Source organism: Equus asinus, chromosome 22, assembly GCF_041296235.1.
Source record: "Equus asinus isolate D_3611 breed Donkey chromosome 22, EquAss-T2T_v2, whole genome shotgun sequence".
NCBI lineage: Eukaryota > Metazoa > Chordata > Mammalia > Perissodactyla > Equidae > Equus > Equus asinus.
The window spans coordinates 69,360,802-69,385,393 of record NC_091811.1 but is presented as its reverse complement, the minus strand read 5'-3'; the positions used below and the strand labels follow the sequence as shown (position 1 = coordinate 69,385,393).

Genomic DNA, 24,592 nt, shown 5'->3' with positions numbered 1-24,592 from the left:
CTCCTAAACTACATGCCCAGAAAAATTGGGAGCTGCCTCGAGCCTGGGCCTGACTTGCCCCGAGAGCGTGAGCGCAGGTCCTGTGTTGGGACCAGAGGCTTCATCCAGGCTGAGACGACAGCTCTGTGTCTTAGGAGCTGCATCCTGCTCGCCTGTGGAATTCAGGGCCAGCTGGTCTCCAGGCACCATCCTGCATGGCCACATGGACGAACCCCATAGCAGCCTCCTGTCCACGTGGCTGGACTGACCCCAGATGTCGCTGGAGGGTTCTGAGCCCACATCTCACCATCTCTCTGAACCCAGTACAGCCCAATCAGGCTCACCCTCTCTCTCCATCCAGCTCTCCCCAGGTGACCTGAGCTCACGTCTTGTAGCCGTCCTCGCCTCCACCATCCTCCTCCTTTGGGCCAGCCTGCTCTGCTCCCTCCTCTGCCTGGAATGCAGCCATGGCCCCTCTCTCCCCTCCCGCAGGTGCAGGTGTCCTCCTGTCAGGACCTCCCCTGACCTTGCCCGCACGCCCGACGTTGCTCTCCACCGCTCTCTCTGCCCTTTTCCTTTCACAGCACATGCCACCATCTGGCGTATTAACTTTGTGCATTGTGGTCGGAGGATGGAGCCTCTGGGGTGGTGGGGACTTTGTCTGTGCCTTGCAGTGTCTCCAGTCCCTGGGACAGGGATGGGCACAGAGTAGGGCTCAGGAAATGTTTGATGAATGAATGAGAGTGAACGCACGAACTCAGGTCTGTCTGATTCCGTAATTCGCATCCTGCCCCACACACATGCTGACCAGGTGCCCACGCTTTTGCCCCTTGAACACATGTTTCCATCGGCCCTGCCCTGGTCAGCCACTGACGTGCACTCGACGAATGGGTTATCTTTTCAGAATCAGCATCCGGGCGTTTACGCAGCTGTTTGACGAGGAGCTGAAGGAGTTCACTCAGCCGCTGTACTCAGACACATTCTTCTCCCTGCCCATCACCACCGAGTCAGGTGAGCCCGGCCCTGCCGCCCCCGTGGGCCCCAGCCTCCTGTCACTTAGGGGGCCTCTAGGATGGGGTCTGCAGATGTGGCTGATGTGGCATATTTATTCTCACCTGGAATTTAATCTTATGTGACCACAGATTGAGGTGGATTGGAGAAATTGTACAACTTCTGTAGGAATAGACTGACGGGATTATAGAAATGCCAGCTTTTTTTTTGACTAAAAATGAATTTTTAAAAGCAGTGAATGAAAAACATCCACATCAAAGCTTGCATAGGGGCCACCTCGTGGCGTAGCAGTTAAGTTCACATGCTCCACTTCGGCGGCCCAGGGTTTGCTGGTTCGGATCCTGGGCATGGACCTACACACCACTCATCAGGCCACACTGAGGCGGCGTCCCACATAGAAGAACTAGAAGGACCTACAATTAGAATCTACAACTATGCACTGGGGCTTTGGGGAGAGAAAGAAAGAAAAAAAAGAGAAACAAAGATTGGCAACAGATGTTAGCTCAGGGCCAATCTTAAAAAAAAAAAAAGAGCTTGCACAGGTCAAAACATTAAGTAGATACAAAAGGCTTTCAGGGGCCAGCCCTGTGGCCCAGTGGTTAAGTTTGCGCGTTCCGCTTAGCAGGCCCAGGGTTTCACCGGTTTTCACCCTGGGCGTGGACATGGCACCGCTCATCAGGCCATGTTGAGGTGGCGTCCCACACAGCAGAACCAGAAGGACCCACAACTAATAATACAGAACTATGTACTGGGAGGTTTGGGGAGATAAAGCAGAAAAAAAAAAAGGCTTTCAGTCATAACTGGCAATGTGCATATTCATATACATAGAAATGCATAGAAAAAAACGACAAGGAGGAAAACACCACTGTACTAACAATGGATATCTCAAAGTAATGGGATTATAGGTGGTTTTTCCCTTTTGCTTTTATATACTGTTTTTACACTGTGAAAAATGTTAACATAAAAGACTTTACATAAACTTAGGAAAGAGACCTCTAGTATGTTATGGGAAAGCGTGAGTGACAGACGCAGCTCGGGTCTCCTGGCCCTTCTCATGAGATGCGGGACGTGGCCTGTACGCGGAACCGTTTACCCAGTCCTCACTCCACCCTTTGAGAAGCAGACACTGTTATCCCCATTTCACAGGTGAGGACCTGAGGCACCAAGAGGTTGAGTAACTTGCCCGAGATGGTACAGCTGGGATTCTGGCACTTTCCACCAGAGCCCTTGACCCCTGCCCTGCACGGCCTGGAACTTCCACCTGAAGCCGAGAACGGCATCACTTTTCGGCATGTTGTTCCCTCATAACATGATCCGTCCCGGCCTTTCCCTGCAGCCGGGAGCCGGCAGTGCTTGGCGCAGGAAGTTCTTCCTTGGAGCTAAAACAGTCTCTCGTGCTGCTGGAGAAAAGATGACTCAGCCTCGCAAACACTCCCGTCTATTTAGGCCAAATATAGGCATAATCTCCCACTTTTCAAACCAAAAAGGGATCAGAACACAGTTAAGAGGATTTAGATGTGTTTGCTTATCATTTAATGTTAAGTAGGGGCTTTGTAAACACAATTCTTTCCTATCTGAAATACTGTTATAGACCAAAAATTGTATGTAGTCCAGTAAAGGAAGATGGTAAACATATATTCAAAAAAAGAACGCTAACCACATGAAAGGAAAGATGATTGTGTTGGCTGGATGAGTCTTGAAAAGCAGCACTGAATAAACAAACCCACGGGCTTAAGAAGCACCTTCAAAGATGGGCTACTCCATAGACCTAAATGTAAGAGCCAAAACAAGAAACCTTTAAAATAAAACATAGAAGGCAATCTTTGTGACTTTGGGTTAGGAAATCTTAGATTTGATACCAAAAGCACAAGCAACAAAAGAAAAATATAGGTAAATGGGATTTAATCAAAATGGTAACCTTTTGTGCTTCAAAGGCCATCATGAAGAAAGTGAGGACAACCCACAGGATAGGAGAAACTATTTGCAAATCACGTGTCCACTAAGACTCAGGTATCCGGGATATATAAACAACTCTTACCTTATAACTCAATAATAAAAGATAAGTAACATTAAAAAACAGACAAAGGCCATTAATAGACATTTCTCCAGAGAAGATAGGCAAATGTCAATAAGCACATGAAAAGATGCTCAACATCATTAGTCATTAGGGAAACGCAAACCATAACCACAATGAGATACCACTTCACGCTGGCTAGAATGGCTATAATCAAAGACAATAACAAGTGTTAGCAAGGACGTGGAGTAATTGGAACCCTCACACGTTGCTTGAAATGTAAAATGCTGTCACTGCTTTGGAAAACAATTTTGCGGTTCCTCAAAATATTAAACCTAGAGTTACCATCTAACCCAGCAATTATACTCCTAATTATAACCCATGAGAAATGAAAACATATGTCCACACAAAAACTTGTACATGGATGTTCACAGCAGCGTTATTCATAATAACCAAAAAATAAAGATAACCTAAATGTCGGTTGATGGATTAATCGATAAACAAAATATGATGTAGCCACAAAAGGGAATATTATTCAGCCATAAAGAGGAATGAAATACTGACACAAGCTGCAATATCGATGAGCCTTGAAAACATGCTAGATGAAAGAGCCAGTCACAAAAACCCTCATGTTTATGATCCAATTTATATGAAATGTTAGAACAGGCAAATCTATGAAGACAGAACGTAGATTAGTGGTTGCCAGGAGTTAGGGAAAGGGTGGAGTGGTGAATGACTGCTAAGGGCTAGGGGTTTCTTATTGATGAAAATGTTATAAAATTGAATGTGGTGAAGTTTGTAAAACTTTGTGATTATACTAAAAGCCATTGAATTGTACAGTTTAAATCGGTGGTATGGTATGTGAATTATATTTCAATAAAACTGTTTAAAAAATGGGTTACTCATACCTGTTCATAAACCCCCATGGCAGCGTCAGACCAGATAATAGAAATGAGATTTTGTTAAAATAACCCTCCACATGTCACTGGATTTGCCAAAGTCCCAGATGCTGTGACCTGTTTCATGCAAGTGAAATAGCATTTTATCTTGGTGGCAAACGGCTGGCCTTTGTCTCACGTGCCCCAAGCTTTACCCACAGGCACAAGGGAAGTCCAGAATTCCTTTCTTGGCTGAACACCATCACCTTCAAAAGCAGAGTCACAGGCCCGCCGTCCCTGGTTGGCAGGCAGGCAGCATCTCGTCTTCCTGGTGGGACTGCCGGCCCGCAGGCGGTGGCGCCTCCGTGCGGCATGGCTGGAATTCTCTGTGGCGACGCTCCTGGGGAGGAGGGTGGCAGTGGCTCTTCTCCTGGCGCTTGGGCACTAATTCCTCCCCCGGTTTGCTGTCTCCCCCGGATTCTTGCAGAGCCTCTCTTTGGAGTCATTGAAGGTGTGAGTGCCGGGCTGTTCCTCATCGGCATGCTGGTGGCTGTGGTGGCCTTATCCATCTGCAGACGGAAGGCGAGGTGAGTGCCCCATGTGGAGAGGCAACGGGAAGTTAAGAAGGGAAAGTAAGGTGATTCTGCAGGTTAAATATGCTTTGTTTCTCAAGAAAAACAAGTCAAACCCTAAAACCTTGACTCCCTTTTTTAGCCTCTCTACGTGCCACTGTTGAATCCTGCCCTAACCAAATGACTGGGGCATGTGTAGCTTCATTTTAATGGGAAATACTCGTTTTGCACAAGAAAGAAACGTTGGTATGTGGTTTAGGCTCCTCATGAAGACAGAGATGTCTGCAAATCGTGTGCCCAGATATGTCTGAAATATGTGAGCATGTGGTTAACACCCCCACTTTGTGGCTCATCGTGGCCGTGCTGCCTTAAGAAGGGATGAGACCCAGCAGCCTGTAGCCCCGGCCACGCTCTCTTCTCGTGGGGAATTTCTCTTTTCGGCACATTGTCCTCTGTCTTGCACTGATGTCTCGCATCTGAAGTTTACTGGTTTTTTAAGGAAAGTTTTTTGAGAGTGTGGGAAGTGGTTGTGACCCGTAGCCAGAAATTAGAAGAAAAATCTTCAGCCATTCAGAGACCCGTTTCTAGTGGGAAAATCTGTTTCTCCTGTGAGCCCTTTCTCCCTTCCCCCACCCCAAAGAGACGTCGGCTGAATCTAAATCTACATGAAGGCAGGAAAATCCACATTGCACAGACAGCACAGCCTCACCATAAATGAAAGCTGTGTCTCAACAAGCTTCCTGGTGACAGCATGAATCCCCTCCCCTGTGTTCCAGCCACGGCCGAGAGGGGCCCTCCGCCCGTCTGAGCATCCGCCGGGACCGCCCGCTGTCTGTCCACCTGAACCTGGGCCAGAAAGGGTGAGCTGCAGTTTCCTCGCACGATGTCCTGAAACACGAGTTGGTTGTGTTGCGTGAGGTTTGCTAACAGGTCTTTCTTCTTTTGGTTTCCCTTCACAGCAACCGGAAAACATCCTGGTAAGAGAGAGAACCCCAGTTACCATATCATCTGCTTTTGAAATACAACTCGGACTTGTTATGGTATTTTCCCTTTTCTTCAGTAATTTCCTTTTCTTTCTGTTTTTAATTGTAGCCCAATAAAAGTAAGCCAGTTTGAAGGGCACTTCATGAAGCTGCAGGCTGACTCCAACTACCTTCTCTCCAAGGAATACGAGGTAGGGCCCCGGCGCCCCCGTCCGTGGGGGAGCTTCCTCCCAGCCCGCACTGAGCAGTCACGGGGGAGGGGCTCCTGCTAGGATGAGGCTTCGGGTCTCAGCTGAGCGCTCCTTTTGGCCCGAATGCCGTCCCTGCATGGTGCAGCCCCTGGTCTGGGAGGCCAGTTCACTGTCCAGAATGGCACAGCGAACAGGTGCTCCCTGGATCAGACGATGAGAAAGAATTAACCAGCTTCAAGTGCAAACCTAACTCAGTGTTTAGCCTGCCAGTCGTGTGCCTGGGAGAGAGTGTGGTTTGGCGACAGTGCCCAGCTTTGGCACCTGTGTGACTCGGGGCACGTGAGTTATCCTGTGTGAGCCTCATCTGTCCAGTGGAGATGAGAACCCCTCACACGGGGCTGCTGTGGGGACAGACCTGACGCGGGTCGAGTGCCAGGCCGTCCACACACCGTAGCTGGGGCACACATTCTGTCATCCTGGATCTCAAGGATTGCATGGTTTGCCTCGTTCTAGCTCATATTCTCCACTTGCAAACTTATTTTTGACCTAATAGGACTTAAAAGACGTGGGACGAAGCCAGTCGTGTGACATCGCTCTCTTGCCAGAGAACAGAGGGAAGAACCGGTACAACAACATATTGCCCTGTGAGTTTGTGCTGAGATTTGTCATACTGCTGTCCTCCAGCCACTTTGTCTCTTTTGCTGCAATGAAATGGGGCCGAAGAATAGGGTGCTGCAGGATGGGGCAGGTCTGAGGCTCTGACTGCCTTTACAAGGGGAGACTTGTCTGTTACTGTGCTTCTCTCCCGAGGGGTAACAACCAGCCTGGCTCTGGTCACGAGAAGCCTCATGCTGTTGGTGTTTCACCACAGGGTCCTCCTGCAGGCCTCGAAGGCCTCAGAGCAGGAACGGGGTTTGCATCGAGGGCCGACCTGGGCTCACTTAACAAAGTCTCCAGTTAGCAATTATTCTCTATGTTTTCATCATCCTTACTCTGTTAGGTGAAGTCATAGAAGATCGTTTTTCTGGACTGTGTGCATTCCAGCAGTGACAGGAGCTGGCTGCTCCATAGTGTTACCAAGGAGAGCCCAGAAGGGGCTTCGCAGGGCACGTGTGTGTGTGTGAGTGTGTTTATGGGCCACCTGGGCAAGTGAGCTATCGTATCTGAGCCTCAGCTGTAAATGGAGATGAGAACACGTCCCGTGTGAGGCTATTGTGGGAATCAGGACTAATGCATGTCAAATACCAAGCATTCCATAAATGGTAGGAAATCACCCCAAGACTCAGTGGCGAATCTGTCTCAATAAACTGCCTTCCAGATGACGCCTCGCGAGTGAAGCTCTCCAATGTGGACGACGACCCATGCTCCGACTACATCAACGCCAGCTACATCCCTGTGAGTGACCGCCCGGCCTGGGGCCTGGGAGGCGCCTCTGCTAGGACCACCCTGCAGACACCACTCCTCCCACTCACTCCCGCTGTTCTCAGGTCTGGACACATGTGGGCTTCAGAAGACCACGTGTGATGGCCAGAAGCGCAGGGTGTCTAATTGCATCATTGCTAAGGCCCACTCTTCACAAGGGCTGTAGTCACCCAGGGTTATAATGAGCCCAGGAGGCCTTTCAAAGGGCGTTTCCTCCCCAGAGAGATTAGCGCTCCCCAAGGAAGCTGGGCCTCCGCTGCTGAGGTCGCCAACTGGGGAAGCCGATTGCACCCACAGACACAACTCGGAGTTGTGTCAAACCTTTGGGCTCAGATCCTGGCTGACATCTTGCCAGCTTCCTGCAGTTCTCCACAGCGGAGAGAGCTTTAAGGTCAGACAGATCCAGGTTTGAATCCCATCTCCGCCCCTTGCTGGCTCTGTGACCTTGTGCAAGTGATGTGATGCGTTTGGGCCTCCAGTTCCTTTTCCACAAAGTGGAGATGATAATATTTCCTCAAATAATCATCGAGTCCCGCACTAAACACAACAGCTAAGTGCTAACGGTGAGTCGAATGCTGAGCTGTCACGGTAGGGGGGATACGATGGAACCCTGACCTCAGGGAACGCTTGGCGGAGTCGAGCGTTCAGAGTCAGGCTGAGACTTGCAGGACAAATGAGGATGCCAGCCGAGAGGCAGGGGCTGGGTGGGGCGGCGCGGGGCCTGCGGTGGAGGTCCTGTGGGAGCCAAGGAGGGAGGGAGCGTCGACCGGGATCTGCAGGTGACCCTGGATTGCTGAGTGTGAGCGAGTGGGCGGAAATGCCCCAGCCCAGAGGGCCGTGGTGAAGACTGAAGACCATCCCTACCCACGGCATGTTCTTCAGTAGATGCTCAACGAGCAGTGGTTTCTCTGCCCTGACGTCGCCCTGGCCTGGCAGCCTAACATTGATCTAGTGTCAGTTATCCAAAATGACAAAAACTTTTCTACATTAGACAGGGGAAGAGCCTATCAGGGTGAGTCTTCAGACAGTCAACACACACACACCCGCATGTGGACGCACGCACGCACACACATAAACGTGCATGCACAAGCACATGCACACATACAGGCACATATGTGCACGCACACGCAAGATGCACACATGCACACACACTCACATAGACACACACGCAACTGAGGGTGAAGTGTTGTCTGGATTACTGCCTTTTTGAATAGACCAGCCTGACAACAGGGAGTTTGGCTCTTGACCCAGGTCAGTGTCCGGCCTTCCTCCTCCTGCTCCCAGGCCGGACGCTGTGTCAGTGTCTTTTCCTCAGGGCAGGGCCTGGCAGACCTTGCGCATCGTCTAGTCTGCAGACCCAGCCCTTTGTCTACAGCTCTGAGAGGCCTGTTGTTCTGACTCGCAGGGCAACAGCTTCAGAAGAGAATACATCGCTACTCAGGGCCCTCTTCCCGGCACCAAGGATGACTTCTGGAAAATGGCCTGGGAACAGAACGTCCACAACATCGTCATGGTGACCCAGTGTGTGGAGAAGGGCCGGGTGAGTGCACGGTCTTGCTGACCCCCCAGCCCTGCTTCCTGCCGCCTGGATGGCCTTCTGCCCCATCCTCAAAAGCCACACCCCACAAAGCCACACGGGGATCCTGTGGGAGCAGCGTTGTGAGTTAAGCCTCTTGGTTATAAACATGGGCTTCAGCAGGTGAGGCCGATTCTGATCCTGGGCCTGCGTTTCCCTCAAAGGTGTTTCCACGGGGGCACTGGGATTCTCAGAGGTGCCCAGGAAGATTAACTGGCCGCTCGTCTGCTCCGTCCCCCCATGGGAGGAGACACCTTGCCAGAGTCACCGCTCGGCCCCTGGTGTTAGGAGAGAAGGAGAAGTGAACCACAGACACAGAGTGAGATGGTGCTCTGGGCATATGAAGCAGACCTCTTGTAATGCACTTGTAATCCTCTACTTTATATGGTTTTCTGAGGATTAAAAGAGAGACTGCGTGTAAAGTGCCCGGTATCTGTAGTCAGTCAGTCCACATCCACCATCCTCTTTCTCCCGTCTTCCTGCCCGTAAATGTGAGCTTCGCTAAGTGTTCTGACTTCTCCAAGACCCCTTGGCACAGGGCTCTTGGTCCAGGTTAAGACACTGGTGTCAAGTATGAACCCAACAGGGCCGGGAAGACAATGCTTCCTGTGCCAGCTCCGTCTTTCTTCAGAAAGAACCGTCGTACGACGTGGTTTATGTGCTAGTGGAACCGAAATGCTGAGGAAATGGACCACAGCACTCAAGCCAGGGGCACCGTGCCTGGAAGGCCAGTGGCTCCACGCTGGGGCTGCTCCTCGGCCACTGCCTCTCCCTCGCGGGCAGCAGTAGCCCAGCATGAGCGCCGGCCGGGGGCGGGCTGACGCAAAGCAGGTGGTCACATTGCTGTGGCAGCTGACCCTGGATCCAACTCAGGAAGACACTTCCAGAGGGAAAGTCCAGGTCAAAAAGGGGTCATGCTTCCAGACTCACCCTTCTGCTATCTTCCTCCAGGTGAAGTGTGACCATTACTGGCCCGCGGACCAGGATTCCCTCTACTACGGGGACCTCATCCTGCAGATGCTCTCAGAGTCTGTGCTGCCTGAGTGGACCATCCGCGAGTTTAGGATATGCAGCGTATGTCCACGCAACGACCCAGCTGGGGCTCCCGCACGGGCACACTTGTCACGCAAGAAGGCGTGCCCTGGGCCGTTCCTCTGATTGCCCCTCTGCCCTTACAGGAGGAACAGCTCGACGCACACAGACTCATCCGCCACTTCCACTACACGGTGTGGCCGGACCATGGGGTCCCAGAGACCACACAGTCCCTGATCCAGTTTGTGAGAACCGTCAGGGACTACATCAACAGGACCCCCGGGGCCGGGCCGGCCGTGGTGCACTGCAGGTACCTGGCGCCTGGGAGTCTAACGGGAGGCCTGAACGGGGGCGCTGGAGGGTGGAGGGCCTGACCCTCCTGCCCCACGTTTTCCCCTCCCGCCCCTCCTTCGCCCTCTCCAGGCTTCTCTCTCCCTCTGGCTCTTTTTCCTACCGTACAAATGCCGAGTCGTACGTGACTGCCAGGCCCCCATAATTGGGCCCATCTGCACCCCCAACCCAACTTCCCAGAAAGCCCCTCGCACCCCAGGGGGAAGGAGGCTGCGCCTGCTGCTTCTTGCCTCTGGCCCTTCTTATTCCGTGGAATGGCCCTGTCTTGCCCTCCACCTGCGTAAGCCCCTCTCCCCCTCAGGATCCCGTCTCCAGACCTCCCAGCAGGTCGAGCAGCACCCAGCTTTGCTCTTAAACGTCTGCTCCCTTGACTTCTCTTTGCTTCAGACAGTATGCCCACAAAATCAGCCTACACATTGTCTCTCTTTCTCTCTCTCTGGGGACCCCAGTGTTTGGCTAACTAATGTTTGCAGCAACACTTTGAGCCCTAACCGAGTGGCGTTCATAAGTGAGGGGCAGCAGGCTGTACAGTGAGAGGAACGTCAGATGCTGGCGCTCTCCCCCAGTCCGCCCCGCGCTCTGGGAGCCCTGCTTCTGTGTGCCCCAGGGACCAGTGCTTCTGACAGGAAGGGGAGGCCCCGGGAGCTTCCCGCTTTCTGGAGAACGGCAGGAATTTTTGCCCAGGACCACTGGAGAATGGTTCTTCTTTTTCTTGTAAACGTGTGCGTCAGAAATCCCCAGTTATACAATGACTTTGGGGAGCAGTGTGGTACACCCTCGTGAACTGAGGTTGTTCACACCTACGATCCAGCCGTTCTGCCCCTAAATATTGACCCTGGAGAACTCCCTACACACGCGCACAGTGATGTTCCCTGTAACACAATTTTAATAGAGAAAAACTAAGAATGGTCCCACTGTCTGCCATGGGGCGTGGGTCAGTGGTGGTTTGTGAGCTCTGTAGAGCAGTTAAGGAAATTAGATCTAATGTAACAACATGGGCAGATCTCGAAACACAATGTGGAGCAGAAAATTTGGCAGAAGGATACATGAAACCTGTCGCCATTTTAGTAAATTTTTAAAACACATAAAATGAACCTGTTTTTTTATGGATTTGCACCTGTGTAGAAACAGTGGAAAAACATCCTTGGAAATGATGCACACCCAGTGCAGGGCGGTCCTGACCCCTGACCCCGACCCCAGGGGAGGGGCAGGAAAGAGGGCAGCTGGGTCTCCAGGTCCTATTGCCTTAAGAGAGCACGAGGTGGGAAAGAAGTATTCCTGTATTCTCCCATAACTTGGAAAAGAAAGGTCGTGCTCGAGTCTTGAAAGGCCAATTGAAGGAAAAGGCTGATCTTCCTTCCGCGTCTCTTCCAGCGCTGGCGTGGGCAGGACTGGAACCTTTATCGCGTTGGACCGAATCCTCCAGCAATTAGACTCCAAGGACTCGGTGGACATCTATGGAGCGGTGCACGACCTGAGGCTTCACAGGGTGCACATGGTCCAGACTGAGGTGAGAGTCACAGGCTGAAGGAGGCAGACCATCCGCCAGCCTTCAACCCGATGGGGAGAAACAACCAGAACTCATTAGGGAGAGAAAGAGAATTGAATACACATGCTTTCTAGGACGCCTTACTTTAAAACAAATCTCAGGGACCTTGAGGACAATGACGTACTCATCTTTACTGAGCTGGTGGCCATCTTCCTCAGGTGGGTAGGAAGAAAGACAGACTTTTTAATCAACGCATACACATGGGGAAGGGCCAGGCCAGTCCACCTGGGTGATGGTTTTCAGATGGGCTGGTGGGTGAGCACAAGGGGAAGCAGAGCCCGCCCAGCCGCACGGCCGTCTCTGGAGACAGTGAAGGCACGAGTGTTGGTTGTGAAGGACAAGTCCTTCATTTGCAGGGCGTTTTGAACGTGGTATCTGATTAAATTTTCACCATAGCCAGATACGAGAGCCATCATTTTCTATTTCCAAGCTAGAAAACTGAGGAGCCGAGGCGAAAGGGCTTTTCAGAGCTGAGGAGGGGCCGAGCTGGGGCTCGGACTCTGCTCTGGAGAATCTCAACCCCCAGGACCACAACCCCAGGGTCGGGTCTGTGCCCCGCAGACCAAGCGTGTCACCCGCTGTGAAACCGCCTCACGAGACACAAGTTCGCTTGCCCGGGCGTTGCCCAAGTAACTGCCAAACCCTCTATGAAAAGGGTTCCCGTGGTCAAAAAGTGAAACGTTGCCCCGCTCCTCTCTCCCCTCCTGCCGTACATATTATGAACTTGCACCTACCCAAACTCCAGCTTCCACGACAGTCGATGTTCCGTTTCCTTTTCCATCTACATCCCACGTGTACTGTGCCCCTGCCCCACAACCTCACTGGAATATTTTAAAGCAAGTACCATTTCATCCTTAAATATTGTGGGTATAGATAATATATATTTTACAGATAAGGACTCTTTTTAAAATCATGACCACAATAATGCCATTGTCACACCAAACACTTTCAACCATAGTTCCTTAATATCATGTAATATCCAGTCAGTGTTTGAATATCTCTAATTATCTCAAAAATTACTTGTTATACATGGTTTGCATTAGACCCCAAGTCCACGAGGTGCATTTGACTGAAATCTCTTTCAATCTGAATCAGTTTTATTCTCATGACATTCACGTGTTGAAGAAACCAGTGCATTTGGTCCATCAATTCCCCACATTCGGACGTGGCTGATGCTTGTTCTTGGTGATGATGCTCCCTCGGTCCCTGTGGGTTGATGCTTGTTCTTGGTGATGATGCTCCCTCGGTCCCTGTGGGTTGATGCTTGTTCTTGGTGGTGATGGTCCCTTGGTCCCTGTGGTTTGAGGCTTGTTCTTGGTGGTGATGGTCCCTCAGTCCCCGTGGCTGATGCTTGTTCTTGGTGGTGACGCTCCCTCGGTCCCTGTGGTTTGAGGCTTGTTCTTGGTGGTGATGCTCCCTCAGTCCCTGTGGCTGATGCTTGTTCTTGGTGGTGACGCTCCCTCGGTCCCTGTGGCTGATGCTTGTTCTTGGTGGTGACGCTCCCTCGGTCCCCGTGGTTTGAGGCTTGTTCTTGGTGGTGATGCTCCCTCAGTCCCTGTGGCTGATGCTTGTTCTTGGTGGTGACGCTCCCTCGGTCCCCGTGGTTTGAGGCTTGTTCTTGGTGGTGATGGTCCCTCAGTCCCCATGGTGTGTTGCTTGTTCTTAGTGGTGACGCTCCCTCGGTCCCCGTGGTTTGAGGCTTGTTCTTGGTGGTGATGCTCCCTCAGTCCCTGTGGCTGATGCTTGTTCTTGGTGGTGACGCTCCCTCGGTCCCCGTGGCTGATGCTTGTTCTTGGTGGTGACGCTCCCTCGGTCCCCGTGGTTTGAGGCTTGTTCTTGGTGGTGACGGTCCCTCAGTCCCCGTGGCTGATGCTTGTTCTTGGTGGTGACGCTCCCTCGTTCCCCGTGGTTTGAGGCTTGTTCTTGGTGGTGATGCTCCCTCAGTCCCCGTGGCTGATGCTTGTTCTTGGTGGTGACGCTCCCTCGGTCCCCGTGGTTTGAGGCTTGTTCTTGGTGGTGACGCTCCCTCGGTCCCTGTGGCTGATGCTTGTTCTTGGTGGTGACGCTCCCTTGGTCCCCGTGGTTTGAGGCTTGTTCTTGGTGGTGATGCTCCCTCAGTCCCTGTGGCTGATGCTTGTTCTTGGTGGTGACGCTCCCTCGGTCCCTGTGGCTGATGCTTGTTCTTGGTGGTGACGCTCCCTCGGTCCCCGTGGTTTGAGGCTTGTTCTTGGTGGTGATGGTCCCTCAGTCCCCATGGTGTGTTGCTTGTTCTTGGTGGTGATGGTCCCTCGGTCCCCATGGTTTGTTGCTTGTTCTTGGTGGTGATGGTCCCTTGGTGTCTCTGGATTTTGTCAGCAGCCGTTGATCCCGAGGCTCCATCGAGTTCAGGTTCCCAGTCAGCCTGCAGTGGCTGGCGGTGGTGCTGAGCACTCCCCATGGGCCTCTCAGTGCTGATGATGTCTACGGCGACCACCACTGTGGCACCCCCGCCCTCCCTCCACGGCCTGGGCAGCCCCTGATCACACCGCACAGCTCTGTTGTTTCCTTAAGGGTTGAGGAGTTTTTACATCACACGACCCCAGGACACTGTCCTTCGGCTTTTTTCTCGAGAGAACGAGTTCCCAGACGGTGTGGACTCATCTTGCCTCTGTCCCCACATTATCTTCTCGCTAAGTGAATGAACAAATAGCCCATAATTATGTGCTACAATCAGCATCCTTGTTTCCTTATTAGTTCATTGTCACTTCCACAAACTCAAACGGCACTTAACTTGTAATTTCAGGAAGAGGAGGTTATCACATTTGAAGTGGTCTTGAGGTGCGTGTGTGTGTGTTCAGACTCCCTAGTGACTGTCAGAGGCTTCCCGGCCCGGTGACCACACCGCCCAGAGTGCTGGAGACACACGGCGAAGAGCAGGCCCACTCTGCTGTGACTCGCTGGCGGCCGCCCCGGGCACAGTAGCTCCACGTGCCCAAGCTCCCCTCCTTCGCCTTGGACATAACTCCTCCTTCTTCCCGTTCTCTCCTCCCCCGCCCCCAACGTCTCTGGGGCTCCTGTTCCTCAGCCTTTTCGATGTTCCAGTTCCCCAAGGTCTGTCCTCAAGCACTGCTCTTCTTTCCCTCCGTCTTCCTCTTTGGGATGTCCTCCACTCCCCTGGGCTCGCTCAGAGTTACCCTTCCCCAAGTCCCTGCCTCCCAGACGGTCCTGCCTGGAAGCCCGTGGGCATCTCAGACTCAGAAAACTCAAAACCAAACTCGTTACCTGTCTCTAAACAAACAACCACAGTGCGGCTCCTTCCGGTTCAGGGGACATGCTGCCATCTGTCTTCTCTCCACTGTCTGCCCAACAGGGACCTGACTTCTGCTCCCACAGCTCCCACATCCGGCAGTCACCAAGTCCTGTCCGTCTGCCCGTCTCTGCTCTGCTCTTCTCTCCCCCCACTGCCCTTGCCACGTAAAATCTCCACTGATGGCTTCTTAACTGGAGCTTTGTCCACAGTTCTGTCCTGTGTCTGTCACCTTGTGGGTATTTGTTCACACATGTGCAGTGCGCTCAGGGACCGTGACAGGCCATCCATATAATCCTATAAATATCATCGAATATTATGACGATTGGTGAATGAATGGAACTGAGGCTTCGCCAGTTATCTGGACAGAGCAAAACATGATCTTTTATGATCTGAAGCTCATGTATTAGACTTTGTCTACATTTCGTTGAGAATTAAGTGGGAAGCCTATGATCAATATGAAGGTTTTAGTAGTAATCATTTTCAAAGGGACATTCTGTTGGGAAAAGAAGAATTTATATTAAGACAAGGCAAATTAATGAATATTAACTGGTTTCAGAGCCCGTGTGGATCATTGTTGAAGGATTTATCCACAAGGCCTAGCACGGAGCTCGTTCACAGCTGAACTCTAAGGTCCCACAGTCATCTGGCATCCCAGGAGAACTGACAACGTGACTTATGCTCTGGATGAGAGGACACAGGGAAGCGTCAGCCCATAATCCGGCGGATTGCTTTCAAGGCGGTAAAAGTGACCGCCCATATAGCAACCGTTTTCAGGATAGCACCCTCCTCAAACTTTCAAGATCGAGGCATCACCCATATGAGTGACCTGGGTCGGAGAGCAGAATGCAGAGAGCGGTTGTTAATATTAATGCAGGCCTCACTTACTGTGGATCCATTTCTTTGAAATGTCCTCATCTAACGATGACACCAGACCCGCACTGGGAGTCCCATGAGTCGGGGACCAAGCTGGCTTCCAACCAGGCGCCGAGTGCCACCCATAAAATAAATACTTGTCCACTCTTAAAGCTCGTTGTGAGGAGGATCTTACAGTCTCTCTTTGCATCTCAAACCTTTAAAATATGCTAAAGCTCACTACATCGCCCACCTTAGACGCAGGGTCCAGCGACATTTCTGATATCCGTCTAATTGACGGCAATACAGAGTATCACACCTTTGACGGTCAGAGGACGTTGGCTGTGGAAGAGCCTTGGCTCCTTGTTTCCTAGATGGGAAGCTGAGATCGAGGACCCTCGTGAGTCCACACGGGTGGCTGGAGGCAGACGGAGAACCCAGGGTCCCTTGCGTGGAGTGTGCTGTCCTCCCAGCCTGTCCCCTGGGCTCTGGGCGGTTGCTGTGTCATTAGGGAGCCTGAGGCTGGCACCATGGTCACGAGGACATGCACTCCCTCCTTAGACACCTCGGCTGGCAGTCAGGAAGGGTCCGACGCACACGTGTGGCTCCTGTGGCTGAGCGTCTGTTGTCAGCCGAGGTTTGGTGGTGGCTTGTGGTCACTAAACACTGACTCTTCTGTTTTGTTTCTATTTCGAAAGCAGTTAGTTCCCAGGTAGCTGACAGGTGGGTCTGTCCTCACGGGGTCACCCTCTCTAGGTCTCTGTGGTCAGCCAGCACCTCTGAGGTTCTTCCATGAGCCAGACTCAGATGCAGAGAGGACCAAGACAGATAAGACACTGGCTTTGCTCTCAAAGAACTGATGGTCCCGTGGGGTCTTTTGTACACACCTCCTTTTTCTTCCTGTACTCCCAGAAGAAAGCGAACAAAACAGCAGTGTCAGGGACATGACTTTCTCATTCAATAGCACAGTGAACTCAGGATTCATCTAAGAAAACTGGTGTAGTGAGAAGAACATGAAGTTTGAGGTCACACACCCAGAATCAAGTCCTGGGTCCCGTTTCTTAGCTTTGTGACGTTGGAGAAGTTACTGAACTTCCCTGAGTCTCTGTTTATATAGATGATTGTATCTACTTCACAAGGTTGTCAAAATAATCAAATGACATAATTTATGTAAGACGCATAGCACAGTGTCTGACATTCATTCATCTATTTAATGAATCTTTGTGGAGGACCTACTTTGCACCAGACAGAGGTGGAGGCACGCACAGAACATGCTCTCTGTAGAGATGCGTGCGCGTAGAGAAGAATGAACAAGCCCCGCTTCTGCCGGTTACCATCATTCTCTTCTCAGCACTGACAGAAAGCACTCGTCTTCTGTGTCCTAGAGGTGTCCGTGAAGTGATGATCTAGGAATTTGCTGACCACACAGCACGCCATCACTGCTGATGCTTGGTGAGAGCCCCTCTTTCTGACGCTAGGACGTGCCCTCCTCTGACGCGCTCTCTGCTCTTTCAGTGTCAGTACGTCTACCTGCACCAGTGTGTGAGAGACGTCCTCAGAGCCAGGAGGCTGCGGAGTGAGCAGGAGAACCCCTTGTTTCCAATCTACGAAAATGTGAACCCGGAGTACCACAGAGGTAGGAGCTGACCCACTGACCCGGGCGTCCACTCGTCAACATACGCTCCATCTGGAAACCATTAGAAACCTAGAGCCCTTCCAACAGGCACCACCCTCTCTTCTACTCAAAGGCTTGAGGGGACGGCCCTCTGGAGGGCCGCAGGGGAGAGGCAGACTGGGGCTCCCCCCTGAGCACTGAGCTCACGTGGCAGCTCTTCCAGCCTGGCCTCGGATGGCTTCTCTTAAGGGCTCTGCTTAGCATTTCTTTCCTGAGCCCATCTTGGGAGGAGGCTTTGAAATCGCAACCCAGAGTTCTAACTGTAAAATCCCCTTGGAAGAACTTGGCCATAGGTCTTGAGGTCCTTAATAGGTTCTTATCTTGTCAGCCAGTATTTCCACTGCCACCCCAAGGACTGGAACAGCTTCTCATTGTTAACAGTTTGAGTGGAAAAACCTACATGACCAACAGTGAGGACCACGTATGCCATGGTACATCCACTGAGTAGAATATGATGCAGTCGTTAACAATGAGATTTTTGAGGAGATTATAACAACATGACTATCCTGATAAATAAGCTAAGAAAAGCAGAATGTAAAATGAACACAAACAACACATGGGGGGGGAAGATAGGAAGGGAATATTCCACAATAGTAAAAAGAATTTCTCTGAGCAGTAAAATGATAATTTTTCTTCCCTCTTATGTATTTTGTAAATTTTCTAGAACGGGCATGTAGCACTTTTAATGAAAAGTTCAGTAGGAAAAAATGTATAAACATTATAAGGCACTGCTTTGATCAGACAATAATTGCATGACCAGTGACGGGTCCGCTTGCCTTTTCTCACTCTGGACCATCACTGAGACCTAATTTATCACACAGGCTAATTGCAAATTTGAAGTTACATTGTATTTGTTATTGATTCTGCCTAACAAACTACCCAAAACTTAGCAGCTTAGCTCAACATTTATTATCTCGCAGTTTCTGTAGATGAGGAATTGGGGAGGGCTCAGCTCTGGCTCTGGCCCGGCGTCTCTCCTGAGGTTGCAGCCGAGACACCAGCCAGAGCTGCACCTTCTGAAGGCTCGACTGGGGCTGGAGGATTCTCTCAAGATGGCGCATTCATGCAGCTGTTGGCATGAGTCTCAGGTCCTTGCCACGTGGACCGATATCCATCTATAGATCAGATCTTTTTTTTGACACACATTATTTCAGAGCTATTTTGTGTCCATTTCTAAATGATCTTCAATTTTATTTAGTTCTCTGCACCCTCTACACCCACCCACCTAGCCAGTAAGCTAAACAGTTAATAATCTGTAAACCACAAATACACGAGAGGGCTGCTATTTAAAGGAGTCCTCTGTAAATCAGATAATCCTTTTGTATTATAAGTAATTATCCCCTAATTTGTCTGTATAGTAAATGAAAGTTTTGCATGTCAGATTCTTTAAGAAGCTCTCAGATGGAGGGGTTCTGGGGCCTCTTGGAGGTTCCTATGTCTTATTTTGAAATGTCTGAGAGCTCTTTTTAGAGTAGTCTGTGTGCTCCTGAAGGAAGCTGACTATGGTATGGTCAGCTTCAGGCATCTGGAAATTAAGATGCAGGTCCTGGCTCTGGAACTAGCTAGCTTCATCCAGCTGTGTGGTCCTGAGTGAGTTACTCTGCCTCTCTGGGCCTGTGGGCTCATCTGTAAAACCAGAGGGGATGGAGCAGAACCCCTAGCCCCTTCCAATTCTAGTAATCTGTGGTTCTGACCGGGTGACCCAGCCCCGACAGGGACAGCCGCATCCTGAACCCTGCTGAGCTTCAGTCCTCTCCCCTTGTAATTTTCATAGAACCAGCTGTGACGCCCCTGGCACAGTCTCTCATCACAGTGTCCTTCCTTGCAGACGCAGGCTACTCGAGGCATTGAGAATGTGTCGAAGATCTCCTGGACGAAAGCTACTCACTGTGTGATTTTTTAAAAAACTTGCTTCGTGCCCTACAGAGGCGCCAGCTATTCCTGTTGATACTGTGTATAATTTATTAATCTGGAGAATTTTAAAGAATTTATGTAATTTAAAGGTAACATATTATTGTACATAGTTGTATTTTGCAGTTCCTTCTGTAAATATGTATTTTTCATAATGTTTAATATTAATCTTTACGTAATGCTATTTTTCCACACTGAAGTGTTCGTGGACGGTTCTGCGTAAGCTGATTGGCCTATGTGACAGGACCTGATGGTGTGTGTGTGGAGGTGGCTGCAGAGGAGACCCCTGGGGCCGTGGTTTTCAGCTGTTTGAAATTCACTGGACAGGAGGAAGGGCCGGGCTGGAGAGAGCACGCAGGGCAGCCGGCTGTGCTGCATTGCTGTGCTACAAGTCTTGGCATCTGAAGATGATCCAAATGCTATTTGGGCAAATATAATGATCAAAGAAAGGATCGTCGAGGGGAAGAGACTCAGCAGCCAAGCTGAAGGAGCTGGTTGTGCCCGAACCCATTAGTGGCTCTCCTGCTGCCAGAGGCTCGAGCCACAGCTCAGGGCTCGGGGCCACGTAACTCGCGGGGTGAGTGCACGCTGCAGGGCTGGGGTTCTGACGGAGAATGGTCCCAACCGAAGTGAAGAGCTCCTTGTATCAAGAAGACAGCCACCTGGGCCCTGGCCGGAAGCACTGTCAACACGCAGAGCCCCATCCACAGAGACGAGGTTATTTCGCTGCTCTGAGAGCATGTTGCGTGAACCTGCAGACTGCGCCGTAACCACCGTGCTGGTCCGTGTCACATGCTCGGCTGTCTCCTTGTGAGTGGTCTGCATTCCTGGAAAAGTCAAAATTAGGCCAGTCATACTTGGTTTTCCCATTAAGAGAAGACTGTGGTGGCAGATTGAACGCCTGATAAGGGACCAAATGTCAGCATCCTTATAGAAATGTCCACAAACATCGTATCTAGTTAACTGAAAAACCAAACAATGAAAACAAAAACTCAGTGGTGCTTTGTGTAAAATTTTCCAAAAGACCTTTTTAGTAAATCCTCAAAGTCAAGATGTCAAGTCGTCACTTCACTTACGCTGCATTTGGTAGGAAAGGCATGCGCCCGCCAAGTTTATCTCCAGGATCTGTGCCTCTGACTACAGAAGGGCTCAGTGAGTCGGACGCAGGCATTGCCCTCCTCCAGGTCGGTGCGAGGTCTTCTGGGGGAACAGTTGAAAGGCATCTGTACGGAACCCTCCCAGCTGCCTGAGAAATGAGCCAGGAACGTTTGCCTCCTTCTCACTGCAAACCTCTCTGTAATAAACTTAAGAATTAGTGGTCAAGTTTGCTGATCTCACAGCTTCATTTGCAGATAGAGTACATTTATTTTCAAAGTGTATATTTTTGCTGCATACATAAAGTCTCACAAGCAATATGAGTGTAACTGGCATAGTAATCGAAAATCGTCAAATATATCTGAAATAGTTAATTATAGTTGTGTAAGTCTCCACCCAAACCAGAAGAATTTCTGGAACTATTTGAAGTTTATAAAAATGAAAAACTTTGTGAGTGTGAAGAGTGCTAAGAGGAGTCCTGGTTCTCCCATTTTCATTGTGCAGAATGTGGCTGTGAAATGACAGTGTTGGCTGGCATTCGGTCCCAGGGAAGTAGCTGGCCCTGCTAGAAATGGAAAGGAACAACTCTAAGTGTGGCAGACGTGCCCCCAGGGAGGAAAGAGAGGTCAGAGACTGATGAGATGTGGTGTCTGCTGGGAAGCACTTTCTCTGCATTAAAAAGAAACAGCAAGAGAAAAACCAAACAGAATTTTAAAGTAATGTGGCTCAGCGCAAAGCACGTTAATCCATGGAAAGATAAATTCATTTTTGGCTTTTCATTCCTTCAGAAGAGTTTTAGTAATGCCTGCAACCTGCTAAGCCCTGTCCTAGAAACTACACGTTTCTACAAAACAAAGAGAATGCTTCATAATAATAAAGTTAGGGTTGTCGTTACTATTTTCAGTTAAGCTTGGACGAGGCCTCCACGGGCAGTGACCTAACCGAGTGGCCCAGGGCTGCGCAGCCTTCTGATGACGCAGGTTCAGCAGCAAACCACTGACCTAAAGAGAGCCACTAATTGCAAAATGACGGATTAAAACCATTAAAAACCTAGAATCTGTGAGAGTAAACAGCACTCACACACCCTGGCATACTGGGGCAAAATCAGAGTTATGGAAACGGACTTGATGAGTGAAAACTATATGTCCTTTTACTCCAATCCAGGAAATATTCATTCCTACCCTCCACCTGTCTAATTTTAAATCTCCTTAGCAACAGATATTTCTCTATCTTCCACCGCCAAAGACTAAATACATAATCTAGTTGGTCTGTTTATTAAATTTAGGGAGGAAAGGGAAAAAAGGTTTCCTTGACATTCAGCTCAATTGGACGCATTTTAAGTTAATTCCGTCAGGTGTTGTGTCTTGTAAACACTCCATCTCCCGTGGAGGGGGCATCCTGTCTGTGCACCTGCGCCGTACACTATATTCAAGGCTTCTGAGCTATCAAATCTTGGGAGAGTCCTGTCTTGCATCTTAACAATTATTTATCCAAGTTCTTTATAATTAACTCCTTTGATCTCTACCCATTAAATCAATTTCATATTATCATTCTTTTGTTCTCTGGACCACAGCTGATCTTTGAGCTCTTGAATCAGAGTTTTCCAGGGCTGGTCTCCCTGTCCAGGCCTGCATATATTTGACCTCAGTCCTTCACTGTCCCTTAACACTTCTGAGTCCCTCTTTCTCACAGCTCTCCCCTTCTCCCTTTTGAATATGTTTGTTTTCCAGGCAAATGTGATTTTATTTTCTGGTCATCTTATCTGCTTATTCCCATTGGTATTTCATAGTCTTTTCAGGCTCCACATTATCGAAGAGATGACCATGATTTCCTTTTAAATACTAAAATGGTCACAGCACACAGACATTTTGGGGAGAGTTTCATTTGGGAAAGTCTTTAATTTTGTTATTACCTCTTGGAAGGAAGCCCAAAGTGACATGTGAAAATGACATGAAACCACTAAGCAGATGTCCAGAAAACAAAAATAGACTCACACGTCGTACTTCACACTCTGCTCCTCTTCCTTAGTCTCAGGATCCAGCTCTTAGATTAAACACTCTCCTTACCTTTTGCAAGAGAACTCTCTGCCACCAACTAAATTCTCATTCACTTAGCTTTCTGGGTCTTTGAGGTCGGGATCCTGATGTCACAAACCTGTCAGATCTGTCAGACAGCGTGAGGCAGGGCCTGAGCCCCAGCTCTGGGGGGCCCTGGAGCGCTAGTTCCCACCCGGGGGCCGGACCCCCCCCACCTGGTGGGAAGGAGAGGTATTTGGTTGCTTCTTCAAGATGGCGGTTCAAGGACATCTTGGCTCCTTTCACCAAGGAAATGAAAGTGATTGATGAGTCAAGACAGAGTGGCCAGAAGTAATGGGCGATGCTCGCGGTGGCTGAGAGCAAACCCTCCACCCTTCCTCACCCTGAAGAGTCAGAGCGGAAAAGGCCGTGGTCAGCCCACCCGCCCTGTGAAGTTCCTGAGACTTGTTAACCTGAGATTTCAGCTCACATCAGACGTTCAAAGACTGTTTCACCTGGAAGGAAAAATCTGTAAACCATGACCGCAGAAAGCAAGTGAAATAACACAAAGGAGGGAAAATATTTGAAAAGGAGGCTCTAACCACCAGTTGTCGGGAAGAGAAAACGGCAGCCCTCCTGTGTGTCCGGCTGTTCTTTGAAATGTCATGTGTTCCTCTCAGGACGTGCCATCCTTGGGGTCCACTCCCACTACGGCAGCCAGATGACTTAGCTGATTAAGCAGCTGAATTGCTTCGTTTAGTTTTGGGAAGTGACCAGCTGTTGGACTAAATTGACCGAGTCGGGGATTCCAAACACACTACCTTAGAGCCTCTAGTGGGTGACGCCTTTGAAACGTTTGGCCATTTTAGTTACAATGCAGGGTAACATTTGATGCAGCCACAATAATGACAGAAATCTGTTCTGCTCTAAAAACATTTCTAGCAATGGAAATATTTCTGACTAAAAGAATACTCCTGACTTGTAGGGAGGCTCCTAGGAATAAATGTACGCAACAAAAATAAGGCATTTCATTTCTTAAAAGGTTGTCTATATAGATACATTCACGAAATAAGGAAGTTGTTGGTGAATGCTCCTAAAATAGAGGTTTATGCAATGGGAATAAAAGAGATCTATTAACAGATTTACCAAAGATTATTTTTATAACCTATATGCCAATGTATTTGATCTTATATAAGACACTGAAATAAGTTGTTCAAACTATGAATAATGTCAGACAAATGTAATGTGTCCCTTCCAGAACATTCACAAGAAAGCTTAGCTATGGCTGTTTTCTGCCTTAAGTAAGTTCTTTTAAATAGTACTGTCTTCATCCCAAGAGCACGCTGTCCATTACATCTGAGATGCTGTGGTTTGAGTGAGCAGACAAGCGTCCCAACAGGAAAGGAGCACATCCAGCCGCGACTTCAGGAGTTGGAGGCAGAGCTGGACACGCTCCACCCACAGCTGCTCAGGGGCCTGCAGCGGCCTTTCGAGATTTCCCAGCTCAGCCACACTGACGACCGGGCGCACCAATGTTCTCAGCCTGAGGAGTCCTTGATCTCCAGTCTTCCATGCGGGCCCATCAGGCTTATAAATTCTGCAAGGACAAGGACCACGTCTTTAGTCTCTTCTCTCCTCCTCCATTGCAGAAATCAGTGCACTGCTCACAGGCATTCAACGTACACTCTTTGAGTGGAAATGCTTCTGATCCAATACTTTGGATGTGAGGTTGTCAGAGTCTAATAATACCATTGTCCGTGGAGGTTCATCTGGCTGTTCTTGAAGTTTGAATGAATAATGTAAATAAATCCAGTAGCCAAACTTATTATGTTCTATAATAGAGCACTTTTATGTTTTTAATATCATGTATTCTTGCTCTGCAGATCTGGTTCTTTAAAATGGCAGCAGATGATTCTATTTTTTCACACTATATACCTCCCCACAACACTGTGTTTCTAACCAGCTCCATTTGAACAAAGAACTTCATTAGTCTTCCTATTTAAATTATGTATTTGCTTAATATATTTTCATATTTGTAACTGTGGTCAGAAAATCTATATGGCACCTTACACGCCTTCTCACCAGTCCAGGAATAAAACTGTTTGTGGAAGGAATGTCCTGTCTTCCGTTCCCCTGTTTCTCATTTATCAAGTTCTGTCACCTTCTGCTCAGGAGAAAGGTCAGAAGTGGCTGCTTT

The 24,592-nt window shown here is 49.6% G+C and overlaps 1 protein-coding gene across 3 annotated transcripts in view; it reads left to right on the top strand.

Annotated features, from left to right (window-relative positions):
• The window catches only part of PTPRB (protein tyrosine phosphatase receptor type B), a 108,978-nt gene extending 84,469 nt beyond the window's left edge, over positions 1–24,509 (top strand). For 2 of the 3 annotated variants that reach the window (XM_070494832.1, XM_070494833.1), the window contains 13 exons: positions 884–990; positions 4,370–4,469; positions 5,231–5,314; positions 5,414–5,431; positions 5,547–5,628; positions 6,182–6,272; positions 6,947–7,023; positions 8,456–8,590; positions 9,578–9,700; positions 9,805–9,968; positions 11,384–11,519; positions 17,215–17,335; positions 19,203–24,509. In XM_070494832.1, the coding sequence (XP_070350933.1) occupies positions 884–990; positions 4,370–4,469; positions 5,231–5,314; positions 5,414–5,431; positions 5,547–5,628; positions 6,182–6,272; positions 6,947–7,023; positions 8,456–8,590; positions 9,578–9,700; positions 9,805–9,968; positions 11,384–11,519; positions 17,215–17,335; positions 19,203–19,225 (1,261 nt within the window). In that variant the 3' untranslated portion in view covers positions 19,226–24,509. The remainder of the gene's footprint in view (positions 1–883; positions 991–4,369; positions 4,470–5,230; positions 5,315–5,413; positions 5,432–5,546; positions 5,629–6,181; positions 6,273–6,946; positions 7,024–8,455; positions 8,591–9,577; positions 9,701–9,804; positions 9,969–11,383; positions 11,520–17,214; positions 17,336–19,202) is intronic. The other variant, XR_011497083.1, reaches the window with a different exon arrangement.
• The last annotated feature ends 83 nt before the right edge of the window (positions 24,510–24,592 follow it).